Source organism: Accipiter gentilis, chromosome 7, assembly GCF_929443795.1.
Source record: "Accipiter gentilis chromosome 7, bAccGen1.1, whole genome shotgun sequence".
In the NCBI taxonomy this organism is placed as follows: domain Eukaryota; kingdom Metazoa; phylum Chordata; class Aves; order Accipitriformes; family Accipitridae; genus Astur; species Astur gentilis.
The window spans coordinates 17230559-17253328 of record NC_064886.1 but is presented as its reverse complement, the minus strand read 5'-3'; the positions used below and the strand labels follow the sequence as shown (position 1 = coordinate 17253328).

The following is a 22770-nucleotide window of genomic DNA, read 5'->3' as shown; positions in this document are numbered from 1 at the left end:
AATTTGAAGTGCAAGTGTCTACACCAAGCATAAATACACATGCATGAAAGAAAAGGTCATTTTTTTGAAAGAGAGGTCTGGTAGGAAATTGAGGGAAAAAAGCAAACAAGCTTAACATACATCAGGCTACTGCAATATCTTGTTTGTAGAGGACAACAGGGAAGGAGGAGAAGGAAAATATCCATGTCAGAGCTCCATCACTTACCATCAAAATGACATATTCAGCAAAAGTAAAAGACCCAAAAGAGCAACTGGATTGACAAAGGATTAATTTTTCATTTTGTGTATGCTTAATTTTGAGCTTGGGTTTAGGTAACAACAGTGATGTTTAGGAGTACACAAGAGAAACTAATGTGATGTTCAGAGAATCAAGACAGAAGGGAATTAGATGCATAATGCACCGCTTGAAAACACAAGTGCAAGGATAGAACTAAAAGATGGTTTACAGAGCATGAAGACTGGAGTGGCAGGTGAAGGGCAAGAGGAGGTGGGAAAAAAGGTTCCAGCGAAGTTATGCAGTGATGTAAAAGAAGAAAAATAATTAAAGTAAAAAGAAAAACACTGAAGATATTAAAAAAAACCGAGTAATACATTGGCATTAACTTAGTAAGCAGTATTTCAAACAGGCTGTAGGGGAGCAGCCAGGATGTAACAGAACAAGTGGCTACATGCAAGCCAGAAACATGTGCCTAAAGTAATCCTGAGCTATAGAAATCTGAGGGATGCTGCTCAAACACTGGTTCTGTGTGTCCCTAGCACAGTGACGAGAGGTATCCAAACTACTTCTCTGTAACACCACCACAATGGACTCCAAACACTTCACACATCCTCCCTGCCAGTTGTCACTGGACACACACAGAGTACAGAAGAAAGCTACAGTGGAAATAATACTGAACAAGCTCTAGATTTGATTGTGACTGATAAAATTTGTTGTTTCCTTACTGAGACAATAACTGAGCACTGAGATTATGCTTTTCCTCTTCCAGATCATCACAATTTATACCTGAAAAGAGAAGCTCACTCTGTAAAGACTTTCCCTTCTATTTGGCATGTGGGTCAGATACGCAGCATCCACTGTCCACTGTACCAGATGTATTACCTTGACCAAATTTCATCTCTGTTGAACACTTAACCATATGAAAGATTAAACATTGCTCATGGTAACATACACAGTGCAAACACCCTAGGGCCATAGCATTCTTTAGTAATGTCTTCCTGCATAAAGACAAGTTCTCTCCCATCCGGGGAAAACAGCAGTCAGATTTCTACAGAAAAAAATAAACATTCACTGACACTGGTAGCAACTATAGCTTCCTGCCCTTTTGAACCTTCAGCTATTTTAACATCTTGAATCTACATCTGGCCATAAACCTCAGCATGGCACAATATGGTATATTTCTCAATCAACAATTACGCTGACATCAGTTTAGACAATTATATTAATTGAAAAGGCCAGGTTCCTAGTTGATTTTATCACTTTACCGCAGACTATACCAGAGTTGATCATCCTTGACTCATCAGTGGGAATCGGTGAAGTGGGAGGTGAGAACTTGTAACGGTGCATTGCTTGTTTGGAGAAGTCCTGTGGGGCCATCAGAAATACAGCTCGGCTCCTACACAAGGCCCCAGACACAGCATCCTTCAGAATCCCAGCTTACTTCCCCCCACCCCATACTTAGGAGGGACTCGTAAAATGCTGCAAAATGCACCTTGTCCCATAACAACTCACTATGCTGACAATACTTAGCTCAATTTCTCCTTGATACCACAGCTGTGATCACGCCTCTCAGTGCTTTGCAGGGTTAGAAGCACAGGTAGAAATTAACTGGTTTAAACTTAATCCTGAAAGGATGATGGCAGTGATGGAGAGAAAAATACCCTGAGGCCCTGGTGAGCACTACAATTATGCCTTCTGTAAGAATAATTCCCATTCTTGTCCAAATGGTTTGTAGTTTCAGGGATTTACTGGATCTAATGCTGATCCTAGTTTCTCAGAGAAACCTTCCATCTCCCACAAGCCTATAATCTCACTCCCTCATGTGTCTTGCTACAGTTCTCTCTACCTACTTCATCCTTACATTGCTACGGTGTAAGAGCATTTCTAGGACCACCCCCAAAAACTACCTGAAAACAGGAGCAGAGCAGGATATTTTATGAAAAAGATCCTTTGCTGAAATGTTCTCCATTCACAGTCCAGCTGAGCACTAGCTGTACCACTCTTGTATCACTTTCTGTGACCAGAACTCTAATTAGAAGGTATTTTCCTCATGGATGAGTTGAGACTGGTCAAGAGTTTAACAGGCTCAATTGAAAGTATGGGACACCCTGGTTTTACAGGCACCAGTTATCAAAACCTAAACACTATGAACACTTATAAAGTCTGTACAAAACACATGCAAACATTAACTAATGTGATACACACACAAACCAGAGTAAAGAGGTCATAGGAATTGACCTGTTTTACACAGCTATGCTCAATTCACTGACCTGGAATAGCCTTTAATTAGGCATTTCCATACTCTTAAAACAAATGTAGAAATAATGCCCTTTCACATAAATAAGAGATTTGCAAATAAGTTTTCCAAACAAAATACAGCAAAACCCCCTAAATCCATGAGGTGCTTACAGAGAAATTATTCATATCTGCCTCTCAAATATGGCATGGAGCCTAACACATCTGAGGTATTGGCATTTCTGTACTTTGGGCTTTCCTATGAAAACAGAAACTATAGTCAAAAACCACATTTGGAATCACTCCACTTCAGCCACCATGTTACAGTTGTGTCCTGCACAAGCTCCCACAACTTGCTGTATTCCAACTGCTGAGCATGACTAAACTAACATACAGAAAGTCTTATTCGTAGGAGGCTGTTCACAGGGGAATGAAGATAAATACGAAGATGCAGTAACAGGATCTAAGCAAACAGCACAGGCACACTCAAACACCCAGTTCAAACAGTAACAGCACATTCTGACCTGTTTCAAGGGAAGACCTAATTCGTTTAATGGATTAACTCCTCCACCCTCAAAGTCATTTTGCCTGTCACCTCCCAGGCTCATTCTTACCAAATACTTACAAACGTGCAAATCTGTGGCCTTCAACTGACACTAACAACTGCTGCCTAGTTGGCAAGAACATTGTCTCTGTCTTCACACAACCTGCATTTTCTCCGTCTCCAGGATTAAAAAATAATTATCCTATCTCCACAGAGTAATTCTAGAGCTGAAAAACTGCCAACCTATCTTTCTGTCATGTAGAAAGACTACCTATATTTATTTCCCTGGTAAGATCTACCAGACAGAGGCAATGTGTTATATCATTATAAACAAATGTATGGTCCCATAATAGTCAAAGAAAGCAAAGCCCAATATCATCTTAAATGAGGAGTGTTACAGATTGCATCATCTTTAATCCAATTTAGGCAGGAGCAGAAAGGGCTGAAGCCACCAGCCTTCAAGGCAGCAACTATTTGGTTGCTTTGCAAGAAGAGCCTGAATCATGCAACACAGTTACTGAGGTGGGCAGTACTGTAAAAATTAAGTGTGTCTGGGCTACTGGAAGATGTCCAGATTCAGCACAATCTTCATCAGCAGAAATTCTGAAGAGTTACGACAATAAAATAAAGTTGTTTCCCCAAGAAGCAACCCTGAGAGAGCACAGCACCTGCACTTCCATGTACTGCAATCTCCACTGAGCTCCATCAAGGAATTGAGACCAACCTCTGGCCAGAGACAGAGGCAAAAAAGTAGGTTACTGAACTGCAAGTGAAACCTGCTGGAAGAGATCACAAAAACAGAAAAATATTTTTCCAAGAAAGCTACCAATAGTAAAAGTATGACTCTGATGAGAAGTGGTAGACTGACAGCTCCAGACACCCAAGTCCTCTCTCCTTTTCCCCGGTACAGCACAAGTGATTACTGCATACACTTCCTCACAGTACATTTTTCATCAGTCTGGATGGGTCAATTTCTGGAAAATTAAGTGCATTCAGTCCCTAGCCTTTCTTTTGCCACAGCAAATAAAGAGGTCAATATGGGGTTTACATATGAAGAATTGTTTTACAGAGAACTGTTAGTCAAACACAATTCCAGCAATTCCAAAGCCAGTTAGTTAACAAGGGATACCTGAAGGAATGAAGAACGTATAGCCCTGTTTCAGCTCAATTCTTTGGCATCGTTCCACCCTGTCTCCCAGAAAGATATCACTTTGCTTTCCTGAGAGAACCCATTCTTCATAAAGTTCTAGATTCTGCAGAGTAGGCGGAATCAGCCAGAAGATCTAAAAATTAAAAAAAAACCATTTAACTATTACCAACAGTCAACAAAAATAGATCACTGAGAGATACCAACAAGGTTATCATGCGTTAGACAAACAAACACATAACACCAAGCCTCTTTCTGCATAAAACACATGTTTTCCAGGTGTTGTACACAGAGGCACACAGCAGACAGCAGCAGCAATTAGTCCATGTGCTGGAATTGGCAAGATAACTGTCAGTTGTCATCTCTCTTCCATGAAACATCTTATTCAGAAGATGCCTGCACAGTTTACTTTCAGTTCAAAACAGTGCGTTGGTATAGTACAACTTCATTGGACTATACAGATGAACAGTATCTGTGCCACAGAGATGTTCAATCTGCTGTATTTATTTCAGTTCCCACCATACGCTGTCTACACTAGCATTGGGAAAAGCAACCTAAAACAGTAAAGATATGAATGTAGCCATACATGCTGCATATTTTAACGCTTCTGTAATATTTCCGTTCCGGCATGGTGTGCATGTGCACACTAAAGGAACATGGAATCTCTAAAAGGGAACAGAAGCTCTAGCTATAGGAGACTTGTGAGGGCACTCTGACCCAACAAGGGTATACACAGCCACATACTCGCTGCAAGACACTTCTAAACCATTCCGCAATAGCAAACCTAAAAGCACCACCACCAGCAAGTAACACATTTGATATTTCAAAATAAATCACTCGTTTGTTTCATAAAGGTGAATGGTGTCCTTCTAGTTCAGCAAACTCCAAGTTCATGGACAAAGCTAGGTGAAACAGACTGATCACTGACTAGCAACCCCACCCCACCCCAAAAAAAAGAGAAAAAAAGGAAAAATAAAAGAAAGCAACCCCTCCCCTCCATAAGAGACATAGGGGAATAAAAACAAATATCAAGCAAGGTTCACCTACCTTCCCCCCACGGAAAACGTGATACCACACTGAAGTGCCACCAAAATCAATATGAAAATCAGTGAAGCATCCTTTCACGCTCATCAAACAGTACCTGTAAGCAGAGTGAAGGACAAAAATGAATTAGTCTGAAAAAGGTATTTTTCACATCTTAATTTGCAGAGGTTAACTGCATGCGCGATACTGTTTCCACCCATTAAGTTTCTGCATTTATAATACTGGGATTTGTCTCATGAAGTAACTATAACTAGGTTTCTGCTGAAAAATTCATATCTCCATATTTGAGTTTGCTATTCATACAACTGGAGCGAAAGCTTTTAGAGTTAAGGAATGGAAAAACATTAAAAGTTACGCTGTTCAGAAATATTTCTGATGCCACTGCCAGTCCCTGGGGTGATCTGTTTAATGCTCTCCTCTGCTGCCCACGAGACATAACCTTCACCAGAAGTTGTACACAAATTGCTTCAAAGAGCAAAGTTTCGAAAAATCTAATTTGCTTAAAAATCCTCCTGAATGTTCTTTACCTACTTGCCACTAATGCCATTTCTGCAAGGACTGGGGGACGGAAACATCATTTGGCAAATTAACTCCTTTTTGTTCACATTTCTAGGCATTTCTGTATCAAAATACATAAAGGAACCAGCTGGCAGCATCGCTAAGTATCAAATCCACTATTTTTTATGCCGTCTTGATTCAGGTTTTCAAAGCAGTTTAAAGTCGGCATCACTGGTAAGAGATGCAAGAGCTCTCATCTCGCTGCATGAATCTCGAGTCTCCAGCCACCATCTGTAACTAATGGCCGAATTACAGCCACCCTTCTCGCTATAGGCACCTTTGCAAATGCAGGAAACACACACCACTTAACCCACTAACCTCTTTTCCTTGTTCCGGTCTCCGTTTCATGGCTTTTTTTTTGGGGGGGGGGGGGGGGGGGAGGATTATGGAAACAGTACCAGAACGGGATTTATAAAAAAAAAAAGAAAAAAGGTTTCATTTAACTGTGTCTTTTTCTCATCACATTCAGGTAGAGAGAATCTCAGCAGTATGCAGACGGCGTGCAAAAGTCCCTCTAGATGATAGGCTGGAAAGGACCTTACCATGTGTCTGCAGAAGGCTGGCAAATCAGAGAGACTATAGGTACATAAGAGCCCGCTGCCTAGCAACCACATCCCGAGCCGGAGTTGACAGAATGATACGCAATGCTGTCATGAAGACAGTCAATTTGTGGGCTTCAAAAAAGGTCCTGCGCCTTCATCTCACAATTAAAACCTCTCCTTGTGCAATTACACGTCTCTCCTCTTGCCCACTCTGGAATTTTTTTTTTTTTTTTTTTTTTTTATCCTTCAGAAGCAGGAAGAGAGCTTTTTCTGCCCCTGGGGTATTTCAGATGCTTCAAAAATCACAGCTAGCCAAGAAGCTGTCTAGACTCTCAATATGCTCCATTTCAAAATATGAGTCCTACCCTCCCAAACACTTTTTTTTTTTTAATTTCTCCTTTTATGTTTTCTCTACCAAGATGTTGTTGATTACAAGTCAGATAGAATTTAAAAACAATAAAAGAAGCCCAGAAAGGAAGTTGCCTTTCTTCCAGCCAAACTGCAAAAAAGTCACAGACTGAATAATTGCTCACAAAACAAAAAAACAAGATGGAAATTCTAAGTTTGTGGGCAATGTTGAGTATTAGAGGTTCACGTTGTTTTAAAGTAAAAAATTCAAATCCTTTTGGAATCGTTTTCAGTTTCTAAAAGGTCAGATGTAAAATACATCACAGTAACAAAAATTTCCTAAGACAGCGCTACCTACCAACAATTATCCATTCATATTAAGGTATTCTGAAAGAGCATAAATGGCCTAAGCATTAGGTAGTTTTATTTATTCCTCAGTAGTCAATGATTTAAAATTGAAGCTGTCGATCGGTTTGTGTTCAGAGAGGAAATAACAGGATTGAATTATCTGTCAAATCAAAGTGCTTAAAATTAGTTTTGTGAGAAAACACCAAGGAAATATAACTGTGAACAGGCAACGCTTCCCCCCCCCCCCCCCATCTTGCTTTTCCCCATTTTCCCTCTGTTTTCTTGAAACTCCTCTAAACACAACAACTTCCATTCCAATAAAGGTGGTTTTAGTGAAAGAGCCACATATGGTGATTAATAAAAACCTACAAAGCATTTGGGAAAAAAACAGTTTTTCTTCCCATCCACCAACGAGCCATGCCATTTAATTTCTGTTGTTAATTTTACAGGGCTGCTTTTGTCCAACCCCAACAGCTACCGAAAGGCTCAGGAGCCTGAAAAAGCGATCTTCCGCCATATAGCAATCTCCCTTGTTGCCAGAGTCTGGCACAATGCCTTTGCATTGACCTCTACAGCTTCCTCTTCCAATGTACACCGCAGTCACATGGTCCCAGCACAGCTCCATGCCACAGCTAATCTTATACACCGCTCAGCTCCAACCTCAGCAAGCGGCTTCTCATCACTAACAGCTGCTAATTTGGGGAACGACTCAACTTTTCAGGTTTTTCCATGACCAAATAAATAAATAAATAAAGAGAGAGAGAGGGGAAAAAGCCATAACACAGCATCCATGTTGAAAGACATCTAGAAACTACATCCCACTACGTGCTCTGGTCGCAGCTCTCTTCCTTCAGCACCCTGGGCCAGAGCTGGTAAAGTGGGTTACAGGAACACAACCCCAAGTAGGGCACGGGGGGGACAATCTGACCAGAGTTACACCTTGAAAAAACAGGCGACGCAAAAGATGCCCCAACTTTAATTTTTTTTTTCGCAACTGCTAGCACACCCAATCCCTGCATACTCCAGTTTATCTCCCTGCACAGCCTCAGCTAGGGTTTTAAAACATGCAGCTGCTTGTAATCTGTTGTGGGGGAGCTTCCCTTCCCCACTGAAGAGTTTGTTTTATGCTCTCCACAAGCCTGAAATTGTTCAAGTTAACGTATTGTTATTTTGGAGGAAGGATTTGCGGTGCGGGGGAAAGGGCAACTTTCCCCCCCAAAAGCTAGGGACATTTGTTAAGAGAAATGATGCGAAGAAATATGGAGTAACTTGCGAACTCACAGGGAAGAGCAAACAGAGAGATCCCCCCAAAAAAACGAGAGAGGGAGATGATACAAACGAAGCTAAACCACTAAGCAAACACAGAGAGCTGGGAACACAGAAACAACACAGAGACACCGCTCCATAAGCCAGCGCAGATACCACACTCCCAGGCAAACCCACAATGCACTCGCCACGCATAGCTACAAACCCGCAAGCAAACAGAGAAACAAAGACAGCGACGGACACGCCGGGATGCGAACGCGCACACACACACGGAGGCAGGGGAACGCAGAGGCGCAACGCTACATGCACATGGACTCGGGGGGAAAAGACGCGCGGGCACACGCAGAGGCAGCATTACCCTGAGCTTAGCTCCTTTTCTCTCGCAATAGGTACAGCACACCATACGGCTCTATTCCCTCTGGCATTGCAAGGGCTCCCCTGCCACTGAGCTCAGCCCATAAACCACTCCCAAACCCCAGCAGAGGCTTCTGTTTTTTGTTCGGGCCAATGAGAAAAGTATAGCTCACTCTTCCTTCCTCCCAGGAGCAGCGCCGGCTGGTTGAAATCCCTAAGCCTGAAACCGAATACCACAAACCCATGAGCCAACTGCAAGTGCCAAAGCGGGGGAAAAGGAGCAGGCCCCGCTCTCTGCGTTCGCTCCCTCCTCTCCCCCAGGCGGGAGAGAGGTGCTGCCAGGCGTCGGACGAGGGAGGCTGCGGCGGTCCCCGCCGGCTCCCCGGGGTCCCCCCTCTCCCAGGCCTCGCCTCACAGCATCTGGAAGCGGGAGCTGGACGGACACAGCAGGAAACAATAGCTACCTTTGGGCGACTCCGCACGCTAACGGCCTGACCCGCACCGAGCAACGCTCCCACACTGGGGCCCTGTAACCGAACGCCACAAATTACGCCGCAAGACAAAAGAAACCATTGTCACCCGGGAGACACGGGGCCAACCCGCCCGGCCCGTCTGCCGCCCCACCCCCGCCGCCCCCCGCCGCGGGGCTCCCCGCCGGCAGCGAGCGGCCTCTCCTCCGCAGGGAAGGCCCAAGGGCTTCTCCGCGGGGAGGGCGCCTGCAGCACCCACCTCCGGCCGCCGGGGCCGGCTCTGCCCATCGAGGGGCCCTCCGGAGCCCAGGCCAGGGTGGGACGCACGCCCATGGCCCCGCCGGGGACCGGCCTCCGCCGCCAGCCCCACAGCCTTCCCGCAGGCACAAACGCACCCGGCCCCCTTCCCCTCCTCAGGAGCGGGGCGGCCCGGCTGTGGTCACCAGCGCTTCCAGTAAAAAACCGTTCAGCGCTTCCAGCCTGAAGTAAAAGCAAACCACCACCTATCGAGACCGAACAGTAACTAATCATTAAACAGCGTGCGCGTACCAGGCGCTTCAGAAGCACATGAAAAGACCCGGCTCCTGCCCCTGAGGGGGTTACGATCTGAGTCAGTCAGACAAAAACAACACCCGAGATAAGAGAAAGCCTATTTTCTGCGATGCGCCAGAGATGTTGTGAAGCGACTGCAAACTGTGCTCACGGATCACGCTGGGACTGAAGTAAGTGGCAACGCTTCCCTCGTCCCGCCCTCGCCCAGGTCCCACCCGAGGTGAAACGCCAAGATTCGGTGTGCGCCGGGTGGGCTCGCACCTGGGCCTGCCGCTGCCGCCAGCGGGGACCTCACAGGGGAAGCGTTATTTACCTTCCAGCCGTCAGATTTTTGGCATTGACAGCCCACATAGAGCATCAGCAGAACTGCACCCAGCTACCATCTCAGGCTGCCTGCAAACCTCGTTGCTGCGGCGTATGTTCAGCTGATGCTGGGAAGGTTACCTTTGAACTTTAAAAATGAAGAGGCCTCTTTTTTTTTTTTTTTTTTTGATTGGAAGCTTAAATTTCTGAGAAGGCACCCGCCACCACGAGGAAACGAACCAAGCTGCCAATTCACAGCGAGTCGGGGCCGTCTGCCCCTGGAATGGCAGTTTGGTATCGGTGAGAACATGACTTGTTTCTCCATCCTTGTGACATGGCTGTTCATCTCCAGGCTCACCACAAACCATTTTAAATGCCGGTGCTTATTTCAGTTACACATGTGATGCTGCAAATCCTCCAAGCTCTACACAAAGGAGGATTTGAGACTAACGCACTGACTTAAGTTAAATTTTATTTTACTTTGCTAGCTTGGAAAGTTTTCATGAGAATTTAAGCTTATTGGTCTAATTTTCTTGTACTTAATTATATTTATAGACTGCTTTTGTATCAAAAGCAATTCACAAATGACATACGAAGTGCATATGAGTATCTCGCATGCATAAAACAGTGTTGGGTTGCGTTGTGGGACCTGTGAGCTCCCTCAATTCAAAGGGCAATCTCTGTCTCCAGAGGCACACCCTCAGCTTCTAATTAGACCAGAGCTCAGCAGAGCATTTTAGCATCTGTTTAAATCCATCCCTACTTAGTAAAGGAATGAATAGAAAGGAATGGATGGCTGAATAACAGCCTAGGAGAGGGAAAATAGGGCTGACTACATGATAACAGACCATCATCCTTCTGTGAACAGGTAGATGTTTCATACAAGATACCCCATCCTTAACTGAAGGACAGCAGCAATATAAAGACCTATTATAGCAGTGCGTAGATATTTTAAGTAATAGGAAGAATTTTGAAGGTAAAAAGTGCATTGTAGCGACTGAGGCTTTCGTTTATCACTTGTTCCATAGCACAAACATTATCAAGTTCTTAGAAGTGCCTGTTGCTATTTCTATACCTGTCATGTCCTGGCACACTAGCTATTTCGCTGCCACTGCTTTGCAAATAATCTTGCAAGGCTACGAACACAAAACCTCATAAAGAGGATAATAATTTCAGCAGGGCTATCCGTTTTGATAAACAAGAAATCAAATTAGTACTTATTTTTGTTTTGTTTGGTTCAGGTTCAGCTGTATCCAGATTGCTTCTGTCCTGGTTGAATTTAAACAGAAAACTAAATCTGAGCTTGTTTTGAGCTACCTGAAAATGGTTATGGTGCACCATGACGAAAGGAAGCAGTTCTGAGTCCAGTTCAGTTCCCTTTTGTCAGTTTCCTACCCTTAGGATTTGTAGTACCACAGATGTGTGAGGTGACATAACAAGCTTCTGTCCCTAAAAGCTGATGTTAGAACAGCACTGCCTTTTCCTCCTGCCCTGGCTCCTGGTTACACAGCACGCTGCCTGCTCTCAACCAGGCTCCCATGTTTGTGAGGCTCTTTGCAGGAATTTGCACCCAGGGATGTGAAAGAGGGGAGGCAGGAGCAGGCTTCCTCGGTAGCAATGAGCTGCTCGCTCTGCTCACCCGGTGTCTTGTGGCCCTGCACCTTGCGAGAAACGCAGAAGGGGTTTGTCAGTGATCCCACTGCTATGTTTTTTTCACACTTCTACACTGCCCTTCAGTTGGCGCAAGCATTTATGCAGCCATGTGGTGGTTTGGATGGCCTGAAAACTAACCATTTTTTCTTCTTTATTCCCGAGTCGGTTTTCAGCCAGACCAGTCCCTAGTCCAGTTTACTCTGCAGCTGCACAACAGCATGTTCTAGCAATGAGGATGGGACAATGTGGGCATGGGACTGTTTTTTCAGGGGCAATGCCAACTTACATCAGTTTGAGGTTTGTCACGCTACAATCTTAGCTAGCCATCCCCTTATTTTCTCATGCTGTCTTACTGCTTAAGAGGTAGTACTTGGAAAGTTTTACATATTTTTGACACAAACTGTTTCCCCACTTAATTCAGTCCTCTAAGGCTCCTATTAGGTATGTAGTCATTTACTTACAGACAGAAAAATAACCTCATTACCCAGAATTTTTAAAAAAAGTTAATGGTGCAAGTCCAAGTGAAAGCCAGGGCGGTCTCCAGTGCATGTAGTGCTCCTGGTAACTAAAGCAGCGCAGCAGATGGAGCGTTCTCTAACTTCACTCCCAGCACGGAACTTGACGTGCAGAAGCCAAGACAGACATTTGTGTCTGGTAATGCCATCTGTGTCTGCAAAACCGCAACGCTTTCGCTGGAGTGCTTTTTGTTTGTAGGGAACACGTTAATGGTGGGTATTGCATACTGCAAACTCTTAGTATTATGAGATGCTAAGAACAAGAATGAAATGAAACAATCCCATTTCTGAGCAACAGTCATTAATAAAGCATATGAATATTGATGATTCGCATAAAAGAATGGGCAGCATGAAACAAGTGACAGCACTGACATTTAGCTCCACAATTGAACACGATCTCTTTAATAAGGGCTTATACCCTCTGGGTACTCACAGCAGTAGCTGTGACTAGTATCTATACAGGAAAGGGTCAATCTGAATTTCCAAAGATGGAGAAAGCTAATCTCTTGAGGAGTTCATATTAAAACTGGACAAGTTCATGGAAAAGAAATCTCTTGAGAGTCACACACACAGAAACCACTTCCACCTCAGGACAGCCCCTGCCTGGGCTGCAGACAGTGGAAGTTCAGAAGATAATTTTAAGAGGTGGCATCATTTTATGTTTACTCTGTTCTTACACTCCTCCCAGGGCATCTATGACAGCACCCAACAGCAGACAGGTTACTGAGCGCCATGGATCTTTGTCCTGATCCAGTACAACTTCTCTTGTGCTCTAGACTATCAATGTTTGCTATTGCTTTGTTGCTTCTTCAGACCGATGAGGGTTTTGTGCCAACAGTGCTGTAAATCAGCTTTCTCTAGTCTTTATGCTAGATGATGCTCACTAGCAACATCCTCATCACTCCAGCTGCATCACCCTTGCCTTTAACTCTCATGCATGGTAACTCCTTTTCCCCACATCAAACTCTGTCACATTTCAAGCGCTTACAGTCTTTCACTGTTTAGCTTCCCTCTACCTATCACATCTACTAGTTTATCAAGCTGTCAACCTCCACCTTCACTTTGCCAGTGACAGCAACCTCAATGGCTCTGTGTCTGCTTCTCTATCAGGCATCTCCTTCCTTTCTACCAGGCCATCCCCCACACATGGGAATAGCTCCACGTCAAAATCTGTTGAATTGCTACTTCTCTAAAATCCCTCTTTGAAACCTACCATCTGGCATTTCATGATGCAAGTAGTGAACTGCAAGAATATACTCTGCTTTTTCTGCTAAATTCTGTTAGTCATGTTGCTACCTTATCCTTTAAACCATCTCTGCCTTACTTTGTTTACTTGCTACATTTTTTTCAGCATCTGGAGTGTGCCTACTCTAGGAAAAGGATCATTTTCTTTACTTCTTACCTTGTACAATCCATGAATCCTGAAGCCCTGAATCATGACTCAGTTTCTTAGCTCTAGCAGGTTATAAATAATGTTATTTAGTAGACTAACTGCTTGAGAAGCAAGTTGCCTGAGTTCTATTTTCTGCTCTGCCACTGGCTTATTGTGTGACCTTAGGCAAGTCACTTAGGACATTTCCAAGTGCATACGTGAAATTTGGCACTCTTATCCTTATCTAGTTGTCAAAACAAGCAGCTTATTCTTTTCAAAATGATAGAGTATCTTTAACTTCCATTGAAATCAATGGTGCTGAGCATATCATAGGATCAGGCTTCCCCATGATGCCTCCCACAGAGGCTCTTCTATTATGGAGACCTTTACCTTCCAAAATGTTTATTTTTACAGAATGAGAGTAAATGCTGCATATCGCTTTCTGACTGCACACTCCTTTGTATATGTTAGTACCAATCTATTTTAGACATTACAGTTTTGAAAGAGTTCTGAGCAATTTGCAAAACACTAGAGGTCAGTTCAACAGCAGAGCCTTGGATGCCACCAGCATTAGGTCTGGCCAATAGAAAATGCCTCTAAAACAGAGACAGCAGTGAAGGGCTTCCAGGATTATATGATGTTCATCAGCCATACAGGTCAATAGCTATTATAGCATTGACAGTAACCCCTATCTCAGTTGTACTAATTCCTATGAAACTTACAGTGCACATTTTCAGACCCCCAAAATAGTTCCTTCTTCCAATCATCATATAAAAATTTTCAAGGAAGACATTCAAACAGAAGGAACAGTGAGGTGAGGCTATGCTATCACAACTTGCCCAGAAACTAGAGCCAAGATAGGCAGAAGCAGGACAAACTGCTCGTGTTCGGTCTCAAACCTGCCCTGAGTGGGTCCTCTGAAACACAAAACACAGCCCATATAGTCAGTCCAGTATTTGATCTTGCTGTTGAAAAAGTCAAAAGTAAACTGGCATGAAGGGCATTGACAGAGTTTTTGTGGAGAAACACTGCTATTGAAAATGGACTTCAGGTTCATTTCACAAAACATCTCTCAGCTAGTAACTTTTCAGCCATTAGTAGTTTAGAACCTGGGAGGGATCTGAACCCAGCCTACAGAAGGACTTTGACTACACTGTGTGAACTGTATGACATATCTGTATCCTGTGAAGTGATTTCTTTGGGTAGCACTTGTGGAGAAAGGTCAGTCTGCCATTTTCAAAACAGAGTTGCTCAAAACTAAAAAATGCACTTTTCAAAGAGATTTGATTAAGGATTCTATTCAGCAAACTGTAAAAGGAATTAATCAAGGAGGTCAAGAGCAGAGTTTTTAAAAGACTTAAACAAACTTACTTTTTCACTTTGGGGTATTTCATCTCTGAAAGAGCATTGGTAGCATCCGTCTGTCTCTCCTTCAAATGCTGCGGCCACATATTATCCACCCAGTCGACTAAGTCCACCTGAAAGCCCCACCAAAATCAACTGTTAATTACTGAACACATGGTAGGATATACTCCTGTTGACTAAAACTCTAACAGTGGCAGCAGCAGCAGACGCTCACAGATAGCAAGAACCTTGCTGTTCAGCAGAAGTCCTATGGACCCAACTTGTTAAGGTGCAGCACTTCATCACCACAACTCAGTCCTTTGCAACCCAGAGTAAGGAGAGTTTTGCAGTCAATTTAACTGGGTGCAAATTCTGTCCTGTAGGCAACTGTGAGCACCGTCTCTTGCAGCATCACCTGGCTGTCTGTATTCAAATGCATTTTTGTAGCCAACAGCCTAGAAATTGCATTTATGAACATTAAAATACAAACATCAAAGAGATTATACTATTCCAATACCTTACATTTCAAGGAATATTAACACATTGTTCTGGCCAAATTCTGATTTGAGTAATTACTGTATTGCCTACTGTGCACTTTGTTCATTGTTCTACTTGTGTATAAAATTCACCAAAGTTCTTGTCCAAAAGCCAAACTTTTAGGAAGCGTGGGCAGGAGAAAACAGCAAAAGCCAAGCAATTGGAAACATACTGCCAGCAAGGTGAGGGAGAGGTGCAAACTGAAGATTGTTCAGGGACATTGAAACACAGCTCCTGCACTGTGTGCCAGAGCACAAACCGCAATCTGTCCGTCACAGCCACAGCAAGAACAAGCCTGTGACTCATTCTTTGGTTTGTTTTATGATGGAGCCTGTGCTAGATATCCTTAACACTCCCCTCTGGTTATGCAAGTGGATCACATGTGCCAGGTTTCAAAACAGGGGAAAACACTAGTCAACTTGGGAAGTCCAACAAAGCAGGCTGTAGTGCTGCATTTGGCCACAGTGTGGCTGTACATCCTGACCCAGCTCAAAAAATCATGATGTGTGAATGAACCTCCATTTATGAGTCAATAAGGGCTGTAAGACCTATCCTAGGCATTGGTGACAAAGCTGTCCTCTGACTGCGTGCAGCAAGAACAGAGAAGTCCAATTCAGTCATGGTTAGCACCCCACTTAGCCTCCTGACTGCTAAATCTTTTTAAAGGCCCAGCCAAGAATGTTACTGTTATGAGGCAACTCAACTGTTTGTATCCCCAGAGGACTTTCATAACAGGGCAATTAGCACATGAAATTCTTGCAGATTGGGGCTGATCCCTATCTATTTTTCCATCTGCATCAGGTACTGTTGATAACACACACAGTACTTTGAGAAGAGGCAAAAGGAGATAATGCAGCCAGTAGAAATAGAACCAATTCCATGAATATCACTGTTGTATGCAAAAATAAAATTGATGGTTATTGCCCTGATTCTGAAATAATTCCCACATCCTGACATTGCAACCCACAGTCTTTACACAACACAGAACATGAATCAAGTATTTCTGCCTTATGTGTGCTCAAAAGAGCTCTGCAGAATTCAAGGAAACCACTTATATGAATTCCACTAGTATCTGACTTTATGTACTGGACTTCTTCTCAGCACCCACTTCCCCAGCACCCTCTTTTCTATTCCCAAGTACCTAGTGGGAACGCAAATCTCTCTTTCAGTGAGATCTAAATATTCCTTGGTTTACAAACTATTGTGCACTCAGGCCATATTAAACAGATATGAAGTATTAATTTACACTGGTAACGGGTATCTAATTGCATTTTTCAGTTCTGAGCACCCAGGAAATTTGCACAGATGTTTTTAAAGCTCACTGAGCATGATGTACTTGGGAAAACCAGGATCAGTTGAACACCAGAAACTCCCCAGAGAACTTCCAAACTGTCCGCTAGCATCTGAATGACAGCAAACACCTGCACAAACTCCTAAATATGTGCTTACTATTCAATTTATGATATGTGCACAACAGAACACAAAAGCCTACTTAAGAATTACTTCTAGAAATCAGCAATTAGAGCTGCCATCTATTTTTGACCCATTCAGACAGAAGTGTGGTGTTTATATTGTCCGCATAGTCAAGAGATGGCCTCAGTGAAAAAACTGCTTGTGTAACTAGAATAGCATTTAGAAATGAGGAGAAAAGCATCTGAAAACAAAATATCATTGAGCTATAGTTTCACACCCAGCAGTACCTTCAGCATCCAGTGCCACGAGTAGATATGGAGGGAACAAGCAGCATACACGTTCTACTTTGAGAAGTCCCTTTGTTCCCTGATCAACCAGGACCAATGCCCAGACTCTCTGCTGAGTGTTCTTAGAAGACACTCTAACATCTCCAATGCCATTTCCTCCATCACTGTGTATTAGTGAGTTGATGCTCTAACCCTTACCCACACATGGCTACGTTTTAGTGATGAATGAAATCATCTTTATTAGTAAGGTCATGGTTTCACTGCCAGTGACTCCATTGGGAAACAAAGTCATAAGAGCCCTCTATCTTTAAAAAATGTGAACAAATCTACCCCCTTCCTCTGACATTGTCAATTCTGACATAGCAGTGATTATGCTGATTTATTAGTATTTATTTAATGATGTATAAATTTCTAAATTTAATACATGTGTTTTCAACTTTTTTGCATTGGAGCCCCCTGAACATTTTTTAGCTAATAGGAAGGTTCATATATAAGGAATTTAAGCTTCCTGATAATTGAAGCTTTCTTAGAGGAGGAAAAACAATTGATAGGTATTTAATTTTGGATGGAATTTCCCCTAAATATCTTGAGAGGAACTGGGTTATCTGTGCACATTGCATGATTAAGAGCTGATCAGGTACCTAATTCCTGTAAATTAAGTTCCACTGTCAAGGAGACCAGCTTTCTACCTGGGTAAAAATGAGATCCTAACACCAAATAGACAGGAGTTACAGGTACTTCATATCAGCTTGTTTAAACTCTATGTTTTATTTCTTACAAAGCAACCGGTGACTGGGAAGAAGCTGAAAATAAACACCATCACCACAGGATCCCTTACCACATTGGGGCGTTTGACAATGTTCTCCAGCTTCGTGTGACTGAACTCCAGGCTGATGACATTGTAGAGTTTTTCACGCTGGGCCTCTGGTGTTTCATAGTATCTCACAAATTGAGACATGCTCATTTCAACACCTTTCTGTGTGTTCACATCCATCACATCCACTATCCGTCGGCTTCCTGCAAACACAGAGAAACCGTCTCAAAACATCTTCCTTGGCTTTACTTATATATATATATATATATATATATGTATGTATATTATTTTATATATATATGTATAGATTCTCAATAACTGCCAGGAAACTGTTATTAGAGGACAAGAGACCAGCATCAGTCCCTCCACAGGTCCTGAGCAGCTAAAACAATGAGCAGGAAACTAACTTGGAACTGGACCTTTTGCCCAGTATGACACTGAACAAGTCAGCTGGTGTCTCTGCTTCACAGAGATGGAGAGAGTAGTTTCCTCCTTTACATGAATTGACATGAGCAGAAGTACATTAAAAACTATGAAGAAGCAATATAAGATGGTAGCAGGGAGCATGCATGACAAATAGCTCTGCAAATCATACTCTGCAATTTTCTAAACATCCATACACTTCTCAAGTTGCTTTTACTCATGTACAAAAATTATCCATAAAGAGCAAACTGCCTTGCATCACCGGATGCTATAAACTGCTGAACACCTTATACAGATTGCTGAGTATTCTCAATTCCAGTCATCATCAGTGGAGATGAAAGCACTAAATGCCATAGAAGAGTGAGCCCCCACTTTGGATCTCTCAACAAAAACTACAGGACATACTTTCAGCTTCTCAAGTGGCAGACATACAAGTCTCATTAGCACCAGAATGTTGAACAGCAGTTTTAGTCGAGCCTTCAGCTTTACACAGATTAATCCACAATCTTCTCTTCGGCCAACTGGAAGGTTTCACCTCTCCCAGCAATTTCATCATCCTAATTAGCAGTTCATTTGTGTGTGAGCAAACGGGAGCCCATGAGAGACATGCCTCATTTCCAGGAGAGAAGGATTCCAGCAAACAAACTCACACTGCTTCCAAAAAATTATTCCAAACCCATTTTCACTGCTGAAGAAATAACTCAAAATAAATTGCATTAAAACAAAATGGAGGGCCGATATATGCCATCAGAGGGAATTATTAATAATTACAGCACCTGGCCTATTGTGTGCTTGGGAGCAGTATTTCAGCAAGAATGATAGTTTGGATTGCATCACTTCATTAAAAACATCCTTAGCCACTGATAGCAATGACAGTGACAGATGTGATAATGATTCTGGAAAGGAACTCAAGACCATAAAGCTTTGTAATCAAAAAGAAAAATTTATACAGTGTAAATCCCGAATAGTCCTACTGGCCTGTCAGTCAAACTCTTCACTACAAGGCCGGTGAACAGGATTTCACCCTTAGTCTGAGCTCGGGACTGTACATCGTGTTGCCACCTTGAGGCAGGATGGGGAGAAAGTTTAGTTACATGTGAAAAAGCACAAGAGTCCTTAAATTTGGTATTTACATGTTTGAAACAACATACATAAAATCTAGGTTTGGGGTGGGATTTTTTGTTGTTGGTTTTTTTAACTGTTAACTTTACTATCTAGGGGGAATAGTCTTTTTTAAACTCAACAGGTTAGCAACTGGGGTGAAGTACTGTTAAACAGCTCCTGAAAAAAAGCCAGCCTAATTTCTGGCCTCCAGTGCGTGGGGTTTAAAGCAACGGCTACAGCCCAGAGGGGTTAAGTACACAGATACTGAAAAATTATATTTGAAGGACTGCATGGCAGAGTCTGGGATCTGCCATATTATAGTCTAGGTTTGATCTCAGCTTTGCTGGAAGCAACCTTGTACAGCCTCTCAATTATGCTTTCTGAAAGAAAAATCATCAGTTACCTGATGAATTAAAAGTATGAGGCACAGTTCAATAGCGGGTTTGTTAAACGTACACTATTATCAATTACAGGCAGAAGAGCTAAGATTTGAATTAATAGTCTCTTGACTTCCAAATTAAAGAGTAATTTGAGAGGATGTTTTTCTCTTAAACCACAGTACTATCAAACAAGCCCATACATAATGTTTCCTGGAGTACTGCTCACAAAATCTGAGACGTATAATTACAGGTTAACAGCCTCGTGCTCGCTGCCCACTTTCTAGTGGTTCTGGCTTACTGCCAACTTTATCTCTTCTTTCCTGAAAAGATTCAGCTCTTTCTTCTATCTCCTGCCCCTAGGAGAAAGTTAAAAAATCTCATCCAGAAGGAGAGACAGGTAAAGAACAAGGGAAAGAAGCACACAGAGGCTCCAAAAAGCAGTGGCAGGCTGAGGGATCTCCTGTCAGGCTAGATTTCTGAACATCTCCAACATGCCTTTTACTTGATGTACCATTTCTGTTAACGATTTCCTAGATACCCTCTTGCTACAGTCTCATCCTGTCCTGTAAAAAGAGACCCCACTCAATCAAGCGTGACGCAGCCCACCAAGTCCCAGCAGGATCACAGTAACCCTGGCAGCCTCTTGTCCTCGTACAGTCCATATTCCTTGCTTCAGCTCATCACTCGCTGTGCATCGATTAACATACACCTGGCTCCCTAGCTGCCAAAAAGCATCTCCTACTGCGGACATGGGAAGCTTCAGTACACTATGCATCACCTCATCCTTGGCTTCGCAGGATTTTTTCCAATATAACTCTTGACTGGAGAATGGCTGGACAGTGCAGCGTTAGGAGGAGTTGTTTCCTCTCCGGCAGCAGATGTGACTCAGAGGCAAAGTGGTGATGCTAGGGTTCACTGGAGGAAATGTCTTCCTCCTCTACTGCTGCTTACTCATCAAGCACAAGTGAATCCCCAAAGGATCACAAAGACAGTAACTAAGAAACAAGCTAGCGCCATCTTCGACAAGAAGAACAGACAAAATCAAGAAGGAGAGGGAAGAATCAGTTGCAGAGACGTAAGCTGGAAAATAAAATCAATCAGGAAGAGCTACTTAAGAACTATGCTTTATTTGAAACCTTAAACCAAAAAAAATCAAGTTACTCCAGCCCACATATTAGTAAAATCCACAGTAAAATTAAGGGGGAAATAGCATATGTAATATCTGTTCCCTTTATTTAGAGGCCTAGTGACCAAGATGCTGTAAAGGTTTTAACAGGTTAAATCCTACAACATTGCTATATGCTGCAATATCATTATTTTTTTACATAAAAATGAACACCTGGAGGAAAAATGACTTGTGCAGAGTCCTTGCCTCCCATTGCCCACCCTGTACAAGTTGGTTTGGTACAGAGATTTGTACCTCTCTCTTCTGAACTTCTTGGAAAAAAATACTTCGAGAGCAACAGAGAGGCAAATCTTGTTCTCCAGTCAGATAGAGAACTGCACTTCATGAATGCAGGTTACATAGGTACCTTCCCCACATCAGCAAGCACTTTCACAAATCACAGCTTCACCAAGTCCACCCCAGAGACTTCAGGAGTGACAGGCTCCAGCTCCAAAGTCATTCAGCAAAGCGCTCATTGATCATCCCTGCAGAATTCGCACCCACACTTTGCTTCACATATAGAATATTGTAACAATTTGCCAGAGAGGGAAGAGAGAATGGGGAATTCTGGGACTATAATAATCTTCTCTGGGGTCCACCAGTTGCAATTTCCCATTTCTAAAAAGGTGAAGCACTGCCTTCCCCTGCCTTGACCTGAAACAGCTTCAGACTTGCATTATCCAGGCTACCAGACTCCAGTCTTCCAAATAGCCTATTCTTTCCCCTGACGTAGACTTAGCATTGATATTAGGAGCAGTGGGAGCAAGAGGTGGTCCATAAGTAAAGCAAACATGAACCACACAGTAGAATATGGGAAATGCACAGGGGGCGTGAATCAGAGGTGAAAATTACACCAGTGTTTTCTAGGCTGTTGTCTCTTCCGCAGCGCACCACCGGCAGGAAAAGGTGCAACTCTCCCACCACAAAGGAAAGACGAAATGTCCTTTCTGTAAGAATGATTATCAAGCCTGTCCATTAAGAGGATAAAGCTACCTTGGGGAATTATTTTAACCCTTTGTGACTGAGTTAAGACCTGTGTCCAAGGTACAATACAGCGTCTACAGAAACCAACCTCAAATGCTAAGGAACAGACCTGCAGGTCCTTTCTAATCTTTATGCTTCTTACTGGGAAAAAAGTCCTTGGTTTGTAAAGCAGGATTTTTGGCAGATCCTTAGGAAATCTGCTAGCTTCACTAGTGGGTTGTACCTAAAGACTGAGGCTTTGACTTGCATCCCAGTTAATCCCTCTGGAGCTCCCGGAGCTGGAAAGCATGTATTCTTCTGCTACCCACAGGAGACTATTATGATATCCCATACTAACGGGGAGGGACGTAAAACAGAGCAGAAAGTCCTTGCTCAAGTGGAGCTATTCAAGACGTTCCCTGCATTTCAGACCCAGGATAAGAACAACTTAAAGAGACACGTACCAATACCATCGCTCCCAGATCCACCAGAGGGCACAGAAGAACAAAGGGAAATAAGAGTCCAGCTTGGACACTTGCACACATCTCTCCTGCACACCTCCTAGTTAGTTTTCTCACCCAGCATTTTCCCCAGCACAGCCTGGTCCACCATGAAACAAGTATCCCCAAGTCATCCAAATCCCCCTTTGCAGTGCTCTCTGCCTTTCTTCTTTACACCCCCTCGCCCAGGTATCTGCCTGCCCCCCCATCTCCCCAGCACATGCCTTGCTGGCTGCAGAGCAGGAGCGTTTTCAGTAGGGTTAAATTATTTCCTTCTTATGGAGATGTAAAGCTAGGAGTACTTGACATGTACCTTCCCCCTTCCTTCCCCCTCCTTCCCCTCTTCAGTGTCTGCAGCTTTATCATTTGGTA

The 22770-nt window shown here is 43.1% G+C and overlaps 1 protein-coding gene across 11 annotated transcripts in view; it reads right to left on the bottom strand.

The window, feature by feature from the left end:
- KDM2B (lysine demethylase 2B) overlaps positions 1-22770 on the bottom strand; it is a 125884-nt gene that overhangs the window by 71478 nt on the left and 31636 nt on the right. For 9 of the 11 annotated variants that reach the window (XM_049806146.1, XM_049806150.1, XM_049806143.1 and 6 more), the window contains 4 exons: positions 17888-18066; positions 14840-14946; positions 5191-5284; positions 4126-4279 (listed from right to left, as the gene is read on the bottom strand). In XM_049806146.1, coding sequence (XP_049662103.1) covers positions 4126-4279; positions 5191-5284; positions 14840-14946; positions 17888-18066 — 534 coding nt within the window. Of the gene's footprint in view, positions 1-4125; positions 4280-5190; positions 5285-6063; positions 6081-8607; positions 8711-14839; positions 14947-17887; positions 18067-22770 lie in introns of those variants that run through there. The other 2 variants (XM_049806153.1, XM_049806154.1) reach the window with 2 other exon arrangements.